The following is a 16,536-nucleotide window of genomic DNA, read 5'->3' on the forward strand; positions in this document are numbered from 1 at the left end:
CGATTGAGAACAGTTTGGATGTTCCTAATATAAATAAGAATAGAGCTACTATATCGTCCAGCAATCCCACTGCTCAGGATATACCTAAAAGAAATAAAATTGGTAAATCAAAGACATATCGGCACTCCCATGTTTGCTACAGCAGGGTTCATGATAGCCAAGATTTGGAAGGAACCTAAATGTCCGTCAACAGATGACTGGATAGAGAAAATGTGGTACATATACACAATGGAATACTATTCAGCTGTAACAGGGAATGAGAGTCTGTCTTTTTTTTTTTTTTTTTTTTGAGATGGAGTCTCGCTCTGTAGCCCAGGCTGGAGTGCAGTGCAATGATATCAGCTCACTGCAACCTCTGCTTCCCTAGTTCAAGTGATTCCCCTGCCTCAGCCTCCAAAGTGTCTGGGACTACAGGTGTGCACCACCACACCTGGTTAATTTTTTGTATTTTAGTAGGGATGGGGTTTCACCCATGTTGGCCAGTATGGTCTTGATCTCCTGACCTGGTGATCTGCCTGCCTTGGCCTGAATTACAGACGTGAGCCTGTGCTGGGATTATAGACATGAGCCACCAAGCCCACCACTCCCAGGAATGCCTAGCTGAATGTCTGTCATTTGCAATAACATAAATGGAACTGAAAGTCTTTATTTTAAGTGAAATAAGTCAGGCACAGAAAGACAAATGTCACATGTTCTCATTTATTTGTGAATGCTAAAATTCAAAACAATTGCTCTCATAGAGATAGAGAGTATTAGGATGGTTACCAGAGGTTGGGAAGGGCAGTGGGGGAACAAGGGGAAGGGGGGATGCTAAATGGGTACAAAACATTGTTAGAAAGAATGAATAAGACAGTTTGATACCACAACAAATTGTGATTATAGTCAAATTATAGTCAAAAATAATTTAGCTATACTTTTTATAATAACTAAAAGAGCATAATTGGATTGTTTATACCACAAGTGATAAATGCTTGAGGGGATGGATACTCCATTTTTTATTATGTATTACTCATTGCATGCCTATATCAAAGTATGTCATGTACCCCCATAAATATATATACCAACTATGTACCCACAAAAATAAATTAAAAATTAAAATTAAAGAAACCCAAAGAGAGGAGAGTATAATGAGGCATGTGTGCCCCATGGCCTGAACTAGCTTTTTAGGTTGACTTTGGAATGTCCTTATCCAAGAGGAGGGGTCCATTTAGTCAATAGAGGCTTAGAAATTTATGTTTTGGTTTACAAGTGGAAGAAGGGACTTTTAATCCTGAGTTATAGCTCTCAATCAATCACTGCAGGGAATCCTATTATTTACTCTGGAGATACACACTATTTTTCTTTTCCACTGAAGAACACCACATTTCAAGATGTGAAATGTGAAAATTAGCTGGGTGTAGTGATGCATGTCTGTAATCCCAGCTTGAACCTGGGAGGTGGAGGTTGCAGTGAGCCAAGATGGTGCCACTGCATTCCAGCCTGGGCAACAGAGCAAGACTCTGTCTCAAAATAATAATCACTATTATTAATAATAATAAATAAAAATTAAAACTTCATTGTGTTTCAGACAAAATTCCTTTTGAATATCAATTGTATCAACTTGCACATTAACTGTAATCATTTTCTTTACTTTATATTCAATCCTGAGAAATCTTTGAGAACTAATTTCCCTCTTTTCTGCCATTTTGGTAAACATACCAAATTCCATCAAAGAAAATGCACAAAATTCCTGAGAAATACATTTTATCCTTAAAGAGTAGACCTGCTGTGTTAGAGGAACTCATGGTTACCAAGCCTCTAGTTTCATAAACCTGACGAGAGTACTCTATCTTAATATGAGTAGCTAGGCACTCACAAGGCATCTGGAAGGTTAATACTTATGGTGTGAAAACAGCCATATTTTTTTTAGCTGGCCACCAATTACAATTGCAGAATATTTACGGTTCATACAAGACATCTTCCACCAAATCTGAAAAATGTATTAATGTCCTAGGTGTGCAGCATTTTTTTTTTTTAAAGATGGGTTTCACCATGATGGCCAGGCTGGTTTTGAACTCCTGACCTCAGGTGATCCACCCACCTTGGCCTCCCAAAGTGCTAGGATTATAGGCATGAGCCACCATGCCAGTCCTAGCATTTTTTCTTTTTTTTCGAGATGGAGTTTCGCTCTTGTTACCCAGGCTGGAGTGCAATGGCACGATCTTGGCTCACCGTAACCTCCGCCTGATGGGTTCAGGCAATTCTCCTGCCTCAGCCTCCTGAGTAGCTGGGATTACAGGCACGCGCCACCATGCCCAGCTAACTTTTTGTATTTTTAGTAGAGACGGGGTTTCACCATGTTGACCAGGACGGTCTCATTCACTTGACCTCGTGATCCATTCGCTTCGGCCTCCCAAAGTGCTGGGATTACAGGCTTGAGCCACTGCGCCTGGCGCATTTTTTCTTAAAGATAATATTAATGAGCTAGCTTAGGTCAAAGGGTTAAGGGTCATTGTTAAGACCAATGGCCCCTGCCTTTAGTGAGTACATCTGCCCCTTCCAAGTTTAATTATAACTCTTTCTCCTTATAGTTACTTTTAAGCAGAGACACTAACAAAAGACAGTGGATTCCTGCTCTTGTTTCCTGAGGATACCCAACTCTGTAATGGAGTCATTTCTAAGAAACGTGCTTCTTTCACTGTGCTCTCTGACTCACCTCAGATTTTTTTCTGCCCAAGATCTAAGAATCCTCCTTTGTGGTCTGTATCAGGACCGTCTTTTCCAGAAATATCTTTCAGCATCACCATGAAGGGACACCAAGACAAGCCTCCCACTTCGAGGAAAACAATCCACACAGAATCTCTCAGCTGACACTGGGCAAGTGGGCCGTCTTTTAGAGACGTGAAGCCATTCTGATGGGTAAGAATGATTATCCAGTATTACTTAAGTTAGAGGTCCTAGAGTGAGAGCTTCAGCCCAAAAAGTTAGAGGCCTGGAGGTGTCATACTCAGATTAGAGGCCAAGCTCACAGGGTTAGAGGCCCTGGGGTATATTGAGAAGAATGGATTTGGCTAAACAACGTGTTCGCCACTTTCTCTTTATGGACCATCCACCTTGTGCTCTCTGTGCCTCACCTGAGTGCTCTGCATCTTGTCGCCTTTCTGCTCCCTGCTCTGTGTTGTAGCAGCCCAGAGGCTGCCACAGGAAGGAGGCCCCAAACAGTTTAGCTTTTACTTTCTCAAGGAACAAAAGACTGGATTCCTGCTCTTGTTTCCTGAGGATACCCAATTCTGTAATGGAGTCATTTCTAAGAAACTTGCTTCTTTCACTGTTAAAATCGGTAAATCAAAACATATGCAGCTTCTCTAATGCTTCGTCAGGATAAAAAATTAAAATGGACTTGTATTTGTTTGACGGAGAAAAGACAGAAGAGGGACTGGACATAACTGATTACCCTTTAATGCAAGTGCCTCTTAATATTCAGCTTTTCTTGGTGGGGGCTGAACTCTCCCCTGCAAATCCAAGCACCCCATAAGAACACAGTCAGACTCCTTCCTGTTTTGGTGAGGTGTGCAACATGTTATTATTCCTTCTAGTTTTCCCTGCCCTTCGGGTCCTGTCTTACATACATACTCCACTCTTGAAAGACCCAAGTCTCACCAGAACAACTTGCAGTGGGGCCTCTTATCAGCTGGCAAAGTTGAATCTTTGCCCTCTCTCGGAAGTGGCAGATGATGATGGGGGCACTATATAGGTATGTGTACCCTTTTCTATGTCTGAATTAGCCATATGCAAGGAAAACAGTTTTCAGAGGATCCAGGAAAATTCATAGACAAACTTAAGAAGCTAACCTTGATGTATGATTTGACCAGGCAAGATTTGCATGTATTTATGTCCACCTGATGCATGGTAGAAAATCAGTGTATTATGGGAGTGGCTAAAATACATGCTAATAGGGTGGCAGCCTGCAACCAGGGACACGACACCTATCAAGTAGGAGGCACAGCAGTGTCTGACCAGGACCCCAAACAGAATTAGGACCTAGAAAAGAAAGATGAATTAGGAAGAAATTAGGATATATCGAGAAAAAAATATGATCATTTGACTCCTTGAAAGAATAAAAAAAGTGTGACAAAGCTTTTTAATTTTTATAAAGTCAGGAAAATTACCCATGGAAAAGATGAAAACCTAGCCTTATTATAAGGGTGGATAATTTAGACTTTGAGGAAATACACTAACACTGCCCCTGACTCCAACAAGGGACCAGCATTGCTAGGAGTTCATTTTATAACCCAGTCTGCTTCTGATATCTGCAGGAAGCCATAAAAAGCAGGCTTAGGCCTTCAGACTCCCATGAATCTGCATTTAGACTTGGCTTTTGCAGTTTTCAATCACAGGAATAGGGCAGAGAAAACATAAACTAAAGCAAACCTCCCAAAAGGCCCAGCTTTCAGCTCCAGCCTTGTGCTCTCCACCACTTCAGAGCCAGCCCCCTACCCCTGGCCCTTGCAGAGGAAGTGAGAAGGTAAAAGTCCCAGTTTGGGCCTCTGGGCCACTGTGCCTTGGGTATAAATCAATGTGCCTTCTGTAAGAAGGTCAGCCACTGCCGAAAGGAATGCACTGTGCTTTCAAGGGAGCCATCATCAGAGCCCAGCAGACCCATAAGTGGTAGGGCCTGATACTTCCTGCCTCCACTCCTATTGGGCTATAAGCCATTGAGAGATGACTCTTGAAGTGGCAGGTAGGAGTACTAACTTCTTATTAGATATGGGAGCAGAAGACTGTGTCCTGATTCAATACAATGGGCTCCTGTCTTCTCATGATGGACAAGCCCCTAAACACGCTTTTCTTATCTTCTAAGTTGTTCTTCAGGGCTTCTGGGTTTCTAACCTGCCTTTTTAGTACTGTCTGAATGCCTGACCTCTTACTGGGGAGAGATTTATTGACTCAGGTGACCAAGCCACAGTGACCTCCACAGATCATAAAGCAGAGAAAGTGTTATTTTTGTTCCCAACTCTTCAGAAAAAAAAAAAAAAAAAAAGAAGTTAAGCATGAGCTGTCACATTTACCACCCGAGGTGTGGTCTCAAGTAAATCCTGAGGTTTGGGCCACACAGGCTCTGGGAAACACACTAAACACCTCCCCCATTCAAATCCAACTTCAGCCTAGTGCTCCTTGCCTTCGGAAGAGACAATACACTTTAAGGCAAGAAGCATGAGGGGAATTTCAATCCCTTATTGCTAAATTCTTGCCATATGACTTACTAAGGCCATGAGAGTCTCCTTACAACACTCCCATGTTACCAGATCAAAAGCCTAATGTGAGAACAGATTTGTCAGAAACCTTCGAGCATTTATAAATGCAGTTTTTAGCAGGGTGTGGGGGCTCGCGCCTGTAATCCCAGTACTTTGGGAGGCAGAGGTGGGTGGATCACAAGGTCAGGAGATCGAGACCAAGCTGACTAACATGGTGAAAACTAGTCTCCACTAAAAATACAAAAAAATAGCTGGGCATGGTGGCACATGCCTGTAGTTCCAGCTACTCGGGAGGCTGAGGCAGGAGAATCACTTGAATAAAATAAAATGAAATAATAAAAAAGTTAATGCGGTTGTTGTCTCCATACACCCCATTGTTTGCTAGCCGAACTAAAGAAGACTTGGACAATAATACTGATAAATTTCCTGGCAACTGGCAGATATAGGGTATCACTATACAGGGCTCAGATTTTGACTCAAAGACTCAAATATTTGGCATTTGTCTTAATCTCTGGAACTGATAAACATCCCTAGGAGGAAAAAAAAAAAACAAAACTTTTTTCATCATCTAAGAGTCCCAGTCTAACAAATGACTGAGGGCCTTTTTAGGGGAGGCTGGACACTGCAGCTTATGGGTACCCAGATTCGGATATGCAGCCAAGCCTTTATATGATACACTGAAAGGGAAAGATTTAGAGCTCCTCAAATGTAATTAGAACTGCAAGCCAAACTTTGATAGTCTCAAAGAGAAACTGGGCTCTGCTGCAGCCTTGGGAATCCCCAAGTCGGATGAACCATTTTGTGGCCAAAAGCAAGGCATAGGCCTTGGGTAATCTTGTCCCAAAAATGGGGACTATTCCAAGGCCAGTAGCTTACTTTTCTAAGCAGATAGGCCAGTTGGCTTGAGGGTGGCCTGGATGTCTTAGAGCTGCTGCTGCTGCTACAACTTTTCTAGTAGGCCAAGCTAATAAACTAACATTAGGACAGCACCAAAAGGTTTCTGACCCTACACCAAGGGAAGGTGGTCCTAGAAACTAAAGGGCACCAGTGGATAACAGGAGAACATTTATAAAAGTATTGTTGCTAGACACTCCAGACATAATTAAAGTCTACCAAATCATAAACCCATCTACTTATCCGGCAGAGTCCACAGGTGCTCCCAGCCTTTCTGGCATACAGGATGTATTAGTTTGTTCTCATGCTGCTAATAAACACACACCCGAGGCTGGGTAATTTATAAAGGGAAGAGGTTTAATTGACTCACAGTTCCACATGGCTGGGGAAGCCTCACAATCATGGCAGAAGGCAAATGAACAGGAAAGTCACATCTCTTACATTGCAGAAGGCAAAAGAGCTTGGGTAGGGAAATTCCTCTTTATAAAACCATCAGCTGTAATCCCAGCACTTTGGGAGGCTGAGGCAGGTGGATCACCTGAGGTTAGGAGTTCAAGACCAGCCTGGCCAACACAGTGAAACTCTATCTCTACTAAAAATACAAAAATTAGCCGGATTTGGTGGTGGGCACCTGTGAGGCTGAGACAGGAGAATCGCTTGAACCCAGGAGACAGAGGTTGCAGTGAGCCGAGATCGCACGACTGCACTCCAGCCTGGGCAACAGAGTAAGACTATATCTCAAAAAAAAAATAAATAAAAATAAAATCATTAGATCTCATGAGCCTTATTCATTGTCATGAGAACAGTATGGGAAAGACCTGCCCCCCCCATTCAATTACCTCCCCCTGGGTGCCTCCCACGACACACGGGAATTATGAGAGGTACAATTCAAGATAAGATTTGACTGGGGACACAGCCAAACCCTATCACAGGTTATGAATCGAATTTATTCTAGCAGGCCAGACTTAGAGAGATGAGTCCCTTGACCATCCCAAGGAAGAGTGGGTAATAGACACAAGTTATTTTATGCATCAGGAAAACAGGAGGGCTGGATATGCTCTTATTAGTCAGCACAAGATAACCAAGACACAAACCTTGCTGGCCTCTACCTCAGCTCAAAAAGCTGAGTTAATTGAACTTACTAGAGCCCTGCAGGTTGGGAAAGGATTTCGAAGTTGACATTACACTGATTCTACCTATGATTTTTGAGTGCTTCATGCTTATGCTGTAGTTTGGAATGGGCAGGGACTCCTGACCACCAAGGGCTTTTCCATACAACATCACTCAGATTTTGAGCTTATTAGAATTCTGCTTTGCTGCCAAAAAAAAAAAAAAGTGACTATAGGGGAACCGCGGCTTAGGTGCAGACATGGCCAAGTCCAAGGACCACACCACACACAACCAGTCCAGAAAATGGCGCAGAAATGGTATCAAGGAACCCCGATCACAAAGATACGAATCTCTTAAGGGGGTGGACTCCAAGTTCCTGAGGAACATGTGCTTTGCCAAGAAGCACAAGAAGAAGGACCTAAAGAAGATACGTGCCAACACCACCAAGGCCATGAGTGCACGTACTGAGGCCATCAAGGTCATCGTAAAGCCCAAGGAGGTTATGCCCAAGATCCCAAAGGGTGTCAGCCGCAAGTTCAATCAACTTGCCAACATTGCCCACCCCAAGCTTGGGAAGTGTGCTCGTGCCCGCATTGCCAAGAAGCTCAGGCTCTGCTGGTCAAAGGCCAAGGCCAAGGATCAAACCAAGGCCCAGGCTGCAGCTCCAGCTGCAGTTCCAGCTCAGGCTCCCAAAGGTGCCCAGGCCCCTACAAAGGCTTCAGAGTAGATATCTCTGTTTGCCAACGTGAAGACAGAAAGACTGGTGTGACCCCCCTCCCACCCTGGGCTGCCGTCTGCATGGGGCTGGGGTCCTCCTGTACTATTTCTACAAATAAACCTGAGGTAGGAAAAAAAAGTGACTATAATTCATTGCAGAGGACATCAAAAGAGAGATTGACTGTGTAAAAGGGAAATGCCCATGGAGATGCAGCAGCCAAGGTCACTGCACTGAAACGGCCAATGAAAGCTATGGGCATGCTGGTCAGCATACACAGAGCTGGGCCAGAATCCTCTGAAGAAGAACAAAAATAGGCCAGGGATCGCAGTTTAGTCCAGGACCCCTCTGGCTGGCTAACTGATGGTAATAAATTACCAATGCCAAGTACCAATTGTAGGAAAATAAGCACTTTCGTGACTCTTTTCACCCTAGAAGGGATTCTTTCAGTTCATGTCTCATTTGTTTATGGGGATACATCTTTTCAAGACACTAAAGCAGGTGACTCAGCCCTGCGAGCTCTGTGCCTAAAATAACCCAAACAGCCGGCAATTTTCTCTTCCTCCAGTTAAACCTGTCCAACATTGAGGAACCTATCCAGGTGAGGACTGGCAACCCTAATTTCCTCAGATGCCCCTCTGCAGGAGAGTCAAATATTTGCTAATGCTTACTGATACCTTCACTGGTTAGATCAAGGCATTCCCCACCCTATCTGAAAAGTGTTCATCAGAAGAAATAATACCTCCGTTTGGGTCATCTAAAAGCCTGCAAAGTGACAATGGCCCATCTTTTCACAGCAGGCGAATCCCAACACCTATCCTCAGCTTTAGAATCACCGTCCCTCTGCGTGGAGACTGCAGTCTTCTGAAGGTGAAAGGGCTAATCATACTCTAAAGAAGACTGGCTAAATCAGAGGCCTGACTATCTCTAACACCCATAGCTTATTGAGGGTTTGAGCTGCTCCAAAGGAAGACTTATAATTAAGTCCTGTAGAGTTAACATAAGGAAGGCCTTTCCTAACCACAGATCTCCTAATAGATAAAAGGACTCATCAATTACAAAAATGTGTCATCAGTCTAGGATAGGTGCAAAGGCACTCTGTGAAAATGGAAACAAAAGTCTTCCCCTCCCACATGGGAGGAAATCCCAGTTTCAGCTCAGCTAGGGTTTTACTCTTACCGAAGACATGGGAGGAAGTTCTCCAGCTGACCAGCTTTCCCCAACGTGGAAAGGACAGCAGCAAGGTCACCTGAACTCTCCAACAGACGCTAAGCTCCAGGGGATTCACAGGTGGTTACACCTGTGTGGAAGCAAAGCTGTTGCTTATTCTGTGAGCCCAATTCGAGGCTGGGGGTGGTGGGCGTGGGGCCATTTAAGCATTGGTGGCGTGCGGGCTCTGCCGCTGCACGTCTGTTCCTCCTAGCGTTTCTCTTGCCTCCCTAGTCCATCCTTGGCCTTGAGGGAGCTCGTCCTCATGCTGCCCTGACAGTGCGGGAACCAGATTCGCACCAAGGTTGGTGGCTGGGGTTCTGAGGACCCAGAGTTGGCCTGCTGGTTGGCTGGGGAAGATGTTGGCAGTGGTGGGGGTGGTGCCCCTGCATTGCTACCCCTCAGTTCCCTGCCCAGGATGTGGTGGAGCTGGGCGGCTGGTGAGGTGGCCAAGGTGGATTCCCAGGGACCCGGCGGCTTGGGGTTGGGGTTGGGGTTGAGGTGGGAGTGGGAGAGAGGCTGGGGCACCTCCAGCTCCCTGGCCTCCATGACCCAGCCCTGGCCTGTCTGGCTCCTCCTGTCTCTTGCAATTCTGGGAGGTGATCTCTGATGAACATGCTATCTACCCTGCTGGCACCTATGATGGGGACAGCAACCTGCGGGTCGAGCGCATCAACGTGTACTACAATGAGGCCAGCGGTGAGGCCCCAGTCCTTTCCCCACCGCCCTCCTGCAAACGGCCGCCCTCCTTTCGCTGATGCCCTCCCATCCCCCTCAGGTGGCAGGTATGTGGCCTGCACTGTGCTTGTGGATCTGGAGGCGGGTAGCATGGACTCTCTGTGCTCCGGGCCCTTCGGGCGGATCTTCAGGCTGGACCACTTCATCTTTGGTGAGCTGCGGGTGAGGACGGGGGTGCAGCTTCTTAGCCAGGGCAGCTCAAAGTCAAGGAGTACCCCAAGGTCACCGCTGTAAGAACTGTGGAGCCAGGGCCCCTGAACACCCTCCTATGAGCTGAGTCACTCAATCTGCCTCTCCTAAACGGACTTTGGGAGACAGCCCAGCTGTCTCCACAAGGTGAACTGCTGCTGATGTAATCCCCCTGCAGGAAGCTGAGCTGGGGCCTGGCTGCTGCCTTTCCTGGGAAAGGGCAGGAACCACATGCAGGGAGGTCTGTTGTTGGGCTGTTTCAGGTTTCACTTCTGACTTAATTTCTAACAGGGGAGGCTGCTGTCCTGTAACTTTGGGGGAGGAGGTTCCACATGCTCCACCTGCAGGGTAAATGGTGCTTTCACCTCACATGTGACACTTGGCCCTTTCTGCATTGTGATGGTGACCACTGATGACCTGGCCACCGGGTAACTGGCTGTACCGTCTTACAGGTCAGTGTGGGGCCGGGAACTACAGGACCAAGGGGCACTACACAGAAGGTGCAGAGCTGATGGAGTCGGTGATGGACATTGTGAGGAAGGAAGCCGAGAGCTGTGACTGCCTGCAGGGTTTCCAGCTGACCCACTCCCTGGGTGGGGGGAATGGGTCTGGAATGGGTACCTTTCTCATCAGTAAGATCAGAGAGGAGTACTCAGACAGGATCATAAACACATTCAGCATCCTGCCCTCACCCAAGGTGTCAGACATGGTGGTGGAGCCCTATAATGCCACCCTCAGTCCACCAACTCAGAAAATGCAGATGAGACCTTTTGCATTGACAACGAAGCTCTCTGTAACTTCTGTTCCACAATCCTCAAACTACCACACCCACCTACAGTGACCTGAATCACCTGTGACTGCTCTTCCCAGGCCAGCCGAATGCTGACCTTCGGAAGCTGGCCGTGAACACGGTCCCATTTCCCTGGCTGCACTTCATGCCTGGCTTTGCCCCCGCTGACCAGCTGGAGCAGCCAGCAGTACCTGGCCCTCACTGTGGCTGAGCTCACCCAGCAGATGTTTGATGCCAAAGTATGATGGCTGCCTGAGTCCCCTGTCATGGCCACTACCTAACAGTGGCTGCCATTTCCAGGGGTCACATGTCCATGAGGGAGGTGGATGAGCAAATATTCAATATTCAAAACAAGAACAGCCGCTGCTTTGCTGACTGGCTCCCCGACAATGTAAAACAGCTATCTGTGACGTATCACCCAAAGGGCTAAAAATGTCAGCCACCTTCATCAGCAACAACAGCCATCCAGGAGCAATTCAAGCATGTCTCAGCAGTTCATTGCTATGTTCAGGTGTAAGGCCTTCCTGCACTGGCACATGGGTGAGGGCATGGACAAGATGGAGTTCACCAAGGCCGAGAGCAACATGAATGACCTGGTGTCTGAGTACCAGCAGTACCAGGAAGCCACAGCCGAGGAGGTGGCCTAGAGCCTTCCCTTTCTGGGTAAAGGGGGAAAGCAGTGTGGGTTCTTGAGTGTGTTCTGATAGCCATGGGCCACTACCACACTTGTTCTTTGTGTGTTCACATCTCCTGTTGCTTTTAAAGCACTTCCATAGTATTTGGTTTTGCCTAATAAAGTATTCTTGTAGCATCTTGTTTCACCTCCAACTTCTTTCTATGAGCCCTCTGGGTACGCTGCCAGATGGGCATAGTGGAACAGCAAGGCTGCAGCTGTCTTGGGTTTATCACATACCCAGGAATAAGCATTCCAGTGGCCCTTGGAGGGGTCGGCTGTGGACAAGGCAAGTGGCAGGCAGCAGGCTTCACAAGAACTTGGGGCTGTCCTGGGCCTTGGGCAGCTACTTGATGGGAAACCTATTCCTGAAGGCAAGGGTTGGCTTATCCCACGTACTGAACTTCCGGGGGACCAGCTGGTCCTCTGTTTCTGAAGCCTTAAACGTGGCCAGTGACCCAGGTGGAATGTCCCTCTTGCATTCCTGGGATAAGTCCCACCTGGTCATGGTGTAGACCACTTTTAGTGAGCTGCTGACTTTGGTTTGCCAGTGTTTTTGTGTCAGTGTTTTGTTCAGTGTTTTTGTGTCTATGTGCATAAAGGATATTGGTGTGTAGTTTTCTTTGCTTGCAGATGTCTTTGTCTGGCTTTGGTATCAGGGTAATACTGGCCCCATAGAAAATACTAGAAGTATTCTCTCATCTTCTATTTTTTGAAAGGGTTTATGAAGGATTGGTGTTATTTCTCCTTTAAGTACTTGTTAGAATTCATCAATGCAGCCACCAGGGCCTTTTTGTGTATTTTTTAGTATAATATATATATATATATAACAAAACTCACAATTTTAACAATTTTTAAGTGTACAGTGCCATTAAGTATATTCATATGGTTGTATAACCATCACCACTATCCACCTCTAGAATATTTTCATTATTCCATACTGAAACTCTACCCACTAAACAGTAACTGCCCGTTCTCCCTCCCCCCAGCCTCTGGTATCCACTGTTCTACTTTCTGTCTCTGTGTTGGGAGGTTTTTGATTACTGATTAATCTCTGTACTACTTACAGGTCAATTGAGATTTTCTATTTCTTCTTGAGTCACTTTTGGTAATTTGTGTTTCTAGGAATCTGTATGTTTTGTCTAGATTTCTAATTTGTTGGAGTACAATTTTTCATAGTATTGTATTAGAAATTTAAAATTTCTGTAAGGTCAGTAATGTCTCCATTTTCTTTTTGATTTTAGTTATTTGCTATTTTTCTGAGTCAGTCTAGCTAAAGGTTCATCAAATTTGTTTTTCTTCAGTGAATCAACTTTTTTTTTTTGAGACGGAGTCTTGCTCTGTCACCAGGCTGGAGTGCTGTGGCGCAATCTCAGCTCACTGCAACCTCCACCTCCTGGGTTCAAGTGATTCTTCTGCCTCAGCCTCCCGAGTAGCTGAGACCATGGGTGCATGCCACCACACTCAGCTAATTTTTGTATTTTTAGTAGAGATGGGTTTCACCATATTGGCCAGGATGGTCTCGATCTCCTGACCTCATGATCTGCCCACCTCGACCTCCCAAAGTGTTGGGATTACAGGCGTGAGCCACTGCACCCCATCCAAATAAACTTTTTTATTTTTTTTGAGACAGAGTCTTGCTCTGTCTCCAGGTGCCAGGCTGGAGTGCAGTAGTGCAATCTCAGCTCACTGCGACCTCCGCCTCCCAGGTTCAAACAATTTTCCTGCCTCAGCCTCCAGAGTAGCTGGGACTACAGGCATGTGCCACCATGCCTAGCTAATTTTTGTATTTTAGTAGAAACAAGGTTTCACCATATTGGCCAGGATGGTCTTGATCTCTTGACCTCATGATCCGGCCTCCCAAAGTGCTGGGATTACAGGCTTGAGCCACCAGGCCCAGCCTTAACTTTTGTATTTTTAGTAGAGGAAGGCTTTCACTATATTGGCCAGGCTGGTCTTGAACTCCTGACCTTGTGCTGGGATTATGGGTGCGAGCCACCACGCCCGGTCTATGAACCAACTTTTTGTGTTGTCAATTCATTTTCTTCTATTTTCTATTTCATTCTGCTCTAATCTCTAGTATTTCCTTCCTTCAGCTGACTGCAGGTTTAGTTCTCTCTTCTTTACACCTTAGGTCAAGCTTGTCCAACCTGCCTCCAGGACAGCTTTGAATGTAGCCCAAAACATATTTGTAAACCGTATGAATAACTGAAAACATTGAGATTTTCTTGTGATTTTTTTTTCATCAGCTGTTGTTAGGGTTAGTGTATTTTATGTGAAGTCCAAGACAGTTCTTCACTGTGGCCAGGGAAACCAAAAGATTAAACACACCTGCCTTAGATGTAGAGTTAGGTTGTTAATTTGAGATCGTTCTTTTTGTTTGTTTAAATAAAATAAGTATGAAACATTTAATATATTTGCTTCACAGGAGCCGGGCTAATCTCTGTATTGTTCCAATTTTAGTATATGTGCTAATGAAGGAAGCATGAGACTTTTTTTTTATTGTGAGCATTTACAGCTATAAATTTCACTATCACTGTCACACCATCTCATAAATTTTATTATCTTGCATTTTATTTTAATTCATCTCAAAGTATTTCAATTTCTCTAGTCATTTCTTCTTCGAGTCACTGGTTAAGAATGCTGTTTAACTTCCACTTATTTGCAAATTCTCCAGGTTTTCCTGTTATTGACTTCTAGCTTCATTACACATTTATTGGAAAAGACGCTTTGTATAACTTTATTTATTTATTTATTTTTGAGATGGAGTCTCACTCTGGTGCCCAGGCTGGAGTGCAGTGGTACGATCTCGGCTCATTGGAAACTCTGCCTCCCAGATTCAAACAATTCTCTTTCCTCAGCCTTCCTGGTAGCTGTGATTACAGGTGCCCGCCACCATGACCAGCTAATTTTTTGTATTTTTTAGTAGAGATGGGGTTTCACCATATTGGTCAGGCTGGTCTTGAACTCCTGACCTCAGATGATCCACCCACCTCAGCCTCCCAAAGTGCTGGGATTACAGGCATTAGCCACTACTCCCAGCCTGTTTTGAGACAGGTCCCACTCTGTCCTGCAGGTTGGAGTGTAGTGGTATGATCTCAGGTCACTGCAACTTCTGCCTCCCAGGCTCAAGCCATCTTCCCGCCTCAGCCTCCTGAGTAGCTGGGACTACAGGCATTCATTACCACTACACCCAGCTAATTTTTTTTTTTTTTTTGGTAGAGACAGGGTTTCACCATGTTGCCCAGGCTGGTCTGGAACTACTCAGCTCAAGCGATCTGCCTGTCTCAGACTCCCTAAGTACTGGGATTATAGCTGTGAGCCACCATGCCTGGCCCTTTGTATAATTTTGACCTTTTAAAATTTATTGAGAGTTGTTTTGTTGCCTAACACAATTTATCATGGGGAAAGAATGCTCCATAGGCACTTGAGAAGAATACATATTCTGCTCTTGTTAGATGGAGTGCTTTCTATATGTCTGTGAGGTCTGGTGGGGTGAGTGTGTTCAATTCTTCTAGTTCCTTATTGATTTTGGTCTAGATGTTCTATTTGCTATTGAAGGTGGGTATTGGCTGGACACACTAGCTGAGGCCTGTAATCCCAGCACTTTGGGAGGCTGGGGTGGGTGGATTGCTTGAGCTTGGGCATTTGAGACCAGCCTGGGCAACATGGCAAAATCCCATCTTTACAAAAAACACACAAATCGGCAGGTGGATCACCTGAGATCAGGAGCTTGAGACCAGGCTGGCCAACATGGTGAAAACCCATCTCCTATAAAACTACAAACAAATTAGCTGAGCATAGTGGTGTGAACCTATAGTCTCGGCTACTAGGGAGGCTGAGGCAGGAGAATCGCTTGAGCCCAGGAGGCGGAGGTTGCAGTGAGCTGAGATCATGCCATTGCATTCCAGCCCGGGTGATAAAGTGACACTCCATTTAAAAAAAAAAAATTTGGCTGGGAAGGCTGAGGTAGGAGAATTGCTTGAGTCTGGGAGGCAGAGGTTGCACTGAGCTGTGATAGAGCCACTGCACTCCAGCCTGTATTGAAGTCTCCACTATTGTAAAACTATTTCTTCAATTTTGTTAGTTTGTGGATTTTGGAGCCCTTTTTTGGTTCATATGTGTTTATAATTGTTACATCTTGTGATTTGACTCTCTTACCAACATAAAATGTTTTTCTGTAACCTTTTAAAATCTATTAAAATCTTAAAATCTGTTTTGTTTGATTATTGGTATAGCCACCCTAGCTCTCTTTTGGTTAGTATTTGCATGAATTATCTTTTTCCATCTTTTCAGTTTCAACCAATTTGTGTGTGAGTCTAAAGTGAGGATTTTTCAAGTTGCATGTTTGGATCATGTATTACATCATTTAAAAATAATAGATTCTGCTGGTCTTTCCATCAGTGAGATTATTTACATTTAAAGTGATTAAACAAAGAAGTTAACTGGTCAGGCACGGTGGCTCACACCTGGAGATGGCGCTGCTGTGAGCCATGACTGCACCACTGCTCTTCAGCCTGGGGGACAGAGTGAGATTGAGATGGACTCAAAAACAAAAAAACCCAAAAACTTACTTATGCCTGGGCTCACGCTTGTAATCCCATCACTTTGGAATGCTGAGGCAGGCAGATTGCTTGAGCCCAGGAGTTTGAGACCAGCCTGGGCAACATAACAAGACTCCTGTCTCTACAAAAATAATAATAATAAGCTGGGCATGGTGGTGTGTACCTGTGGTTCCAGCTACTCAGGAGGCTGAGGTGGAAAGATCAGCTGAGCCTGGGGAGGTCAGGGTTGTAGTGAGCTGTGATTGAGCCACAGCATTCCAGCTCTGGGCAGACCTTGTCTTGAAAAAAAACAAACCAGGCCGGGTGCAGTGGTTCACACCTATAATCCCAACACTTTGGGAGGCTGAGGCAGGTGGATCACTTGAGGTCAAGACCTCGAGACTAGCCTAGCCAATATAGTGAAACCACTCTCTACTAAA

The 16,536-nt window shown here is 45.2% G+C and overlaps 1 protein-coding gene and 1 pseudogene across 1 annotated transcript; both read left to right on the top strand.

Annotated features, from left to right (window-relative positions):
- Positions 1-7,497: 7,497 nt before the first annotated feature.
- Positions 7,498-7,965, top strand: LOC128929277 (large ribosomal subunit protein eL29-like). Its single transcript, XM_054242883.1, has one exon. The coding sequence runs from the start codon at positions 7,498-7,500 to the stop codon at positions 7,963-7,965; it is 468 nt and encodes a 155-aa protein (XP_054098858.1).
- Positions 7,966-9,139: 1,174 nt separating this feature from the next.
- Positions 9,140-11,526, top strand: LOC144578801 (tubulin beta-8 chain-like; annotated as a pseudogene).
- The last annotated feature ends 5,010 nt before the right edge of the window (positions 11,527-16,536 follow it).

Source organism: Callithrix jacchus, chromosome 12 (assembly GCF_049354715.1).
Source record: "Callithrix jacchus isolate 240 chromosome 12, calJac240_pri, whole genome shotgun sequence".
Classification (NCBI taxonomy): Eukaryota; Metazoa; Chordata; class Mammalia; order Primates; family Cebidae; genus Callithrix; species Callithrix jacchus.